This window comes from Scylla paramamosain, chromosome 4 (genome assembly GCF_035594125.1).
Source record: "Scylla paramamosain isolate STU-SP2022 chromosome 4, ASM3559412v1, whole genome shotgun sequence".
In the NCBI taxonomy this organism is placed as follows: domain Eukaryota; kingdom Metazoa; phylum Arthropoda; class Malacostraca; order Decapoda; family Portunidae; genus Scylla; species Scylla paramamosain.
The window spans coordinates 25,012,027-25,018,878 of record NC_087154.1 but is presented as its reverse complement, the minus strand read 5'-3'; the positions used below and the strand labels follow the sequence as shown (position 1 = coordinate 25,018,878).

Sequence of the window (6,852 nt, the reverse complement as noted above, 5' to 3'; positions counted from 1 at the left end):
CTGCAACTGACGATGGGGTCGCACATTTGCCGGCAAATGCCGTAGAGGCCATCCGCATCGTTCGTACGCATCGGATTGAATGCTCTTTCGGGGATCCTCGTCGGCATTGCCGATGTCCGATGCGTACGACGCGGTCAAATGCGCGCAGACCCATTTGAAATAATGTAAAGAATACTAAAATCCGATGCGTACGATGCGTGCCGTCCGTACGATGCGAACAAGTGTGCGCCTACCTTTAATAGGCAATTCAAGGATGTTTTCTTGATTCTTGTGATACTTCAACAAAAATTCTGAACCATCAAGAGATAAAAAAAAAGAAAAAGCCTTGAAAAGAAGACTAATAATTTCCATGGTCTTGCAAACAATCTTAAAGAGCTCAAACCGTCTCAAAATGATGGCCTGTCAACTTTTCGTGTCACAACGCTCGCTCCGTTTCAGAAATCGGATGCATTCACGGTCTCGATGAGTGCCGATGCCGCTCCACTCTAATCGATCGCTGTTTTATCTCTGCAGCGGCGAGGACATCCAATCTGCTTTAACTAACTTCTAAATATGAGACAAAAGAACAGACAGAAAAAAAAAAACGACAAATTAATCCATAGAAATGAAATAATAACTGCTAAAACGGAAATTAAAATTGCTCAATTTATATTTCATCAATTATTATTTTAACTTAATGGATTATTATTACTATTTTTTTTTTTTTGCCTTACAGTGTTGAATGCCAAGACCGCTTTGGTGGTAGGTTGTGGTGTTCGTTTTCTTCGCTTGTTGACTTTGAAAAGTCAGACAATAAATGCATCGATTACAGTACTACTACTACTACTACTACTACTACTACTACTACTACTACTACTACTACTAAAAATAATAATAATAGTAACAATAATAATAATATTAATAATAATAATAATAATAATGATAATAATAATAATAATAATAATAATAATAATAATAATAATAATAATAATAATAATAATAATAATAAAGATAACGATAATAACAATGATATTGATAATAATAGTAATAATAATAATAATAATAATAATATAATAATGATAATAATAATAATAATAACAATAATAATAATAATAATAATAATAATAATAATAATAATAATAATAATAATAATAATAATAATAATAATAATAATAATAACATAATTATTATTATTATTATTATTATTATTATTATTATTATTATTATTATTATTATTATTATCATTATTATTATTATTATTATCAATATTATAATAATAACAATTTCATACTTTTGTTCCCATCGCATGATGTCTGTTGCTGTACTGGGTAAGACATTTTTCTATTGTCAACAGAATAGAGGAATTAAAAATCTTGAGTAGTCGAAGCAACAGTAGCAAAAGCAGGAGCAGCAGGAGCAGGAGCAGCAGCAGTAGCAGCAGCAGCAGCAAAAGTTGTAAAATTTGCATCAAACTCCAGTGAAATCTGGAACAGCACCAGAAAAAAAAAAAAAAAATAGTATAGATGAACGAGTATAATTTTATGTATATATAAAGTCAGTAAATGTAACAGATCAGTGCTAAACGAGTTGCAAAAAGGGGATGTGAAGCCACGACCACTCCATCATGTTTTGTTTGCATGTTTTCTTCACATAAGAAAAGATATACATAAAAAAAAAAAAAAGAAAGACGCAGTAGAGCATGGAACAACTATGCTCGTATGTGCACATTCTTCTGACTCTTTCATCCCGAACACATTTAAAGAACATTTGAGATATGCGTGCGACGCTTTAGCGCCTGACCAATAATTTTACATCGCCAAGTACTTGTAACATTATCTATATATTACTCAAATATCGTGAGCAGTAAAGTAAAACGCATGAGGTTAACATGAATTTAAAAAAAGACCCCCCTCAAAAAAAAAAAAAAAAAAAAAGTCGCCGCAAGCCACACCTCCCCCTGTCGGCGGGGCAGGTGACTGGTGCACTCGTAATGTTCTTTCAAACTGCGCATTTTTTTTTTTTTTTTTTGTATTTAAGATATTTTCAATAACATTATCCATTACCCTTGTCCTTGGCTGATTTTTAAGAGTATTAATGCAGAAACAACATCAGTATCAAGGTATTAACACTTCACTCGGCCATATAGATGCGTTTATATAAATATGTTGTTTTCACAATTTTCCTGAAGGTTTAATACATTTATTTACGTTTTAAAATTTTGAAAAATCACACACACACACACACACATATATATATATATATATATATATATATATATATATATATATATATATATATATATATATATATATATATATATATATATATATATATATATATATATATATATATATATATATATATATATATATATATATATATATATATATATATATATATATATATATATAGTTTTACTATATTTTTTCCATGAGAATCTCTAATATATCTAATGTCAAAAGCTGTATTATGTACTATATATACTGGCGCCGTATAGTAGTGAAAAAGGAGAGAGAAAAAAATAAAACAAAAACATTTTACTTTTGGCATGTTAATTGAACCCAAGTGTTTTGGTACATAGTTATTATGGCACGCAGGTGTAAGCTGGACGTGCATATTATATATATATATATATATATATATATATATATATATATATATATATATATATATATATATATATATATATATATATATATATATATATATATATATATATATATATATATATATATATATATATATATATATATATATAGTTTTACTATATTTTTTCCATGAGAATCTCTAATATATCTAATGTCAAAAGCTGTATTATGTACTATACATACTGGCGCCGTATAGTAGTGAAAAAGGAGAGAGAAAAAAATAAAACAAAAACATTTTACTTCTGGCATGTTAATTGAACCCAAGTGTTTTGGTACATAGTTATTATGGCACGCAGGTGTAAGCTGGACGTGCATATTCTATGGTTACATGTTATCTTTGGAATCAACAACAACTAACAACTAACAACACGAAAATGATTTGGTGAGTGAAAAAATACATCGAAACTGTTGATACCTAAGACCCTGATAGAAATGCAGGGATTACTGTTCAAAAGATGACAACAACAATGTAGTCTCTCCTTAGTACACAAGCACAGGTCTCATGCACACACTGCCTACAACGTCTGCCTTCTGCAGTATATGTCAGCAGACATTTAGTGAAAAAAAAAAGTAGAAAGTCAAAAGTAATATGGAGAATAAGAGGAAAATAAGGTAAGTAATCAGTGAACACGACCGGTGGTGGGAGCGGCAATGTGCGTGCGTAGCGACAGAGGATGGAGGCCTTAGTGTAAGCGTGCGTGTTGTCCCCGCCATGTAACTCAACCCCTGTGTTCCATTTACAGCAGTCTAAATTTGGTTTAGGAGACTTGGCGGCAAAACTTCGAATCTAGGTTGTTTACAGCGTTACCTAGGTGACGCGGCCAGCGTGAACCAATGGCACTCTCAGATGCCACTCGGGATATGCGAACCCGGACAACATTGGCTGAGACTACAGGAATGTTGGAGGGGAGGCTGCCCTTCGCACGCTATTTCTGATCGTCGTAATATTTACGTTTTGTAAATGAGATGGAATATACAGTGACTAAATTTAAGTTAACAGGAACAGGTAACTCATCACAGACTGAGGCGTGAACGATGTGGAGGGCCGGTCGGTAGGACGGATGGAAGATGGTGGGCGCGCGGGATTCTGCGAGAAGCAGAGGTTTGGGCGCCCAGGCAGCCTTACGGGTTAGGTAGGGGGTGGGAGGGGCAATGGAGTGGTAGCTGTACGCGTCGACCTGCCAAGCTTGTGGCAAGTGTGTCGGTGGGAGTGTGTGCCGTGGTGGTGGTGGCGTTGAGTGCTGTGGGGCTGCCGACCAGAGGCTGCTGGCTGACCCGTAAGGGACTGTGTTAGTGTAGGTCTTCACATAATGGCGGGAGTTATCGAACTGATTCTAGAAAGAGACGGACATGATCAACCCTGGGGTTTCAGACTTCAGGGTGGTGCCGACCTGGCCATGCCACTCTCCGTTCAGAGGGTAAGTTCTCTCATCTTTTGCAACTGAATCTATTATCCCCTCAACAGGTAAATCGCATCTGCATTTGTTTTCAACATATAAAGAGAGAGTTTTCACCTTCCTTCTAATATAAGAACCACACAAGATACATGAAATTTTGACACAATAATGAAACTGCACTGCTCGTTGTATTGTTCCTCATTTCCATTTCCGGGTTCACATCACGGTACAGTCTTATTGTTTGCAGAACGCACCTGAGTAGGTGAATGTATTTTCGCGTCACGAGAAAACAAAACATTTACTGACTTTTAGTGTTCATACCTACAAGTAATCTATCACCTTCAAAAGGTCATCTATAGTACTTGTCTTCGAATCTCTGTCTTAAGAAGTACTATCTACACACATACACACACACACACACACACACACACACACACACACACACACACACACACACACACACACAAACACACACACACACATTTCATATATATATATATATATATATATATATATATATATATATATATATATATATATATATATATATATATATATATATATATATATATATATATATATATATATATATATATATACGTGTTCACTCTCAACAGCGTTAATGATCGAACGTGTCAGCAGTACGATTATCAGTACTTCCTCAGCCCTCCACATGCTCTCACCTAATCGCTTCCCTTCGCCTCCTTCGATAATCTTGACACGCGTCTTGAGACTTCGCTTGTTGAAGGAGGGAAAGAGTCAGTGAAGGGATTAAAGTGAAAGTAATAATCTTTCATGAGAGAGAGAGAGAGAGAGAGAGAGAGAGAGAGAGAGAGAGAGAGAGAGAGAGAGAGAGAGAGAGAGAGAGAGAGAGAGAGAGAGAGAGAGAGAGATTCTTTTAAGCTCTCAAGAACCTTGATAATAGTTTGCAATAACTTACGCTGAAAGATAATGCAAGGCTCTCTCAGTGTTTTTCTTGCAAAAGAAAAAACAAATTCGATTGAACTGAAGAACAATGATGATTTACTACGTGGCACACACCCTCACGGGATATGAAAGGTGAGGGTGTGAAGGGCGTGTGGTAGACGGTGACGGTGGATGATGAAGGCAACGGTACTACTGGACAATCTGATCACTGTACTATGCTAATAAACACGAAGGCCAAACACAAAGTGTCAATGAATATACATGTAGATGCGCGCTCGCGAGCACACACACACACACACACACACACACACACACACACACACACACACACACACACACACACACACACACTATATATATATATATATATATATATATATATATATATATATATATATATATATATATATATATATATATATATATATATATATATATATATATACATACTTACATAGACATATATGTTGATTAGTTTCAGTGGTGTGAAGGCAGCTGTGTCGCTTGGACCATAACATGATGCATGCAGGAGACGGCGGATCACCTCGTGCTGCATGATGTAGGTCTGGTGTAGGCAATGGCAACAGGTGATATAAGTGAGGAGAACTAAACTGAATTTTTCCTCACTTCGTAATGTTATTTGTTATTTTTGTCTGAAAAATATATGCTTATATAAAGGCTGGCTCTAATTCACAAATATATAAAACGTATCTAACATGCACTCAACTGGCCATTAATAAACGTTTCAAATGTTTCAAATGTATTTATTTTATGTTGTTCTTTTACATATTTGTCAGAAAAAGACACTGACACTGCTTTTCATGTAGAAGAATGTGCTTCATTATCAAAATTTTGTTTATAAATGGTCTTCAGAATAGTAGAGTTTCTAACATCATATTGCAGTCTTCTTGAACGAATTCATTATCTGAGCTACTGTTGTTTCATATGGTACAAATGTGTGGCGTTACCTGTCAGTATATTACAAGGGCGGGAAGACGATAACCCACGTATGGCTGTAGCGTAAGGGAGGCAAAACAAACAAGCAAGTCCTCACACCAGTGTAACCACAATAACTGTATGAGTCAGTCACTGCTTCCGTAATCAAACTACGTAAACCCTTTTCCTGAGATATATATATATATATATATATATATATATATATATATATATATATATATATATATATATATATATATATATATATATATATATATATATATATATATATATAGAAATAGAAATAAAAAAATAAAATTGTAACACTTTTCGACAATAAGTCGCTATCAACTTCCTCACTGGCTGTTCTGTAGTCCGGCATCTCTACCCTTTAAGAAGCAATTAGTTCAAGGCCCAGACACTCATACAGTCCTGCTTTGCCACTGAACCACGTCATTCACGATTCATGTCTCTAAGTGACTCCCTTCCAACACCCGGATGATGTCATAGCAGCGGCTTGTGGTTGGTTTCATAAGTCTCAAAACACAAGAGTATTGGCAATCTGGACTCATTCCAATTTTTCACATGACATGGCACGCGCTCAGGTGTCTGGGGCATACCGATAAGAGGTGTCGTCTTCCTTCTTCGTGTTAAGGCTCGCAGACTACGAAGAAAACTGGTAAAGGGGATATTTTTTCTTATTTCAAGCATAGATTTTTTTTTTTTCCACAATTCAAACATTTAGCTAATCATGGACACCCATCGTTACTACTGCATTCTTTTGCTTATCACCAAGCAGTGCCAAAACATCAGGCAGTGTGCGTGTAAACATGACAACATTCAGGCTTCCACAGTACAGAGACGATACACCATTATAGTCATACAGCTTTGATCATCTATAAAGAAATCTCATTCAAACTTACCCATTATATAATGTCAATACGTTAGGTAATCAGTAAAATTCC

At 34.9% G+C, this 6,852-nt stretch overlaps 1 protein-coding gene across 7 annotated transcripts in view; it reads left to right on the top strand.

Annotated features, from left to right (window-relative positions):
* The first annotated feature begins 3,790 nt into the window (after window positions 1–3,790).
* Window positions 3,791–6,852, top strand: part of LOC135099906 (LIM domain-binding protein 3-like) — a 62,885-nt gene continuing 59,823 nt past the window's right edge. For all 7 annotated transcript variants that reach the window (XM_064002589.1, XM_064002588.1, XM_064002587.1 and 4 more), the window contains exon 1: window positions 3,791–4,045. In XM_064002589.1, coding sequence (XP_063858659.1) covers window positions 3,938–4,045 — 108 coding nt within the window. In that variant the 5' untranslated portion in view covers window positions 3,791–3,937. The remainder of the gene's footprint in view (window positions 4,046–6,852) is intronic.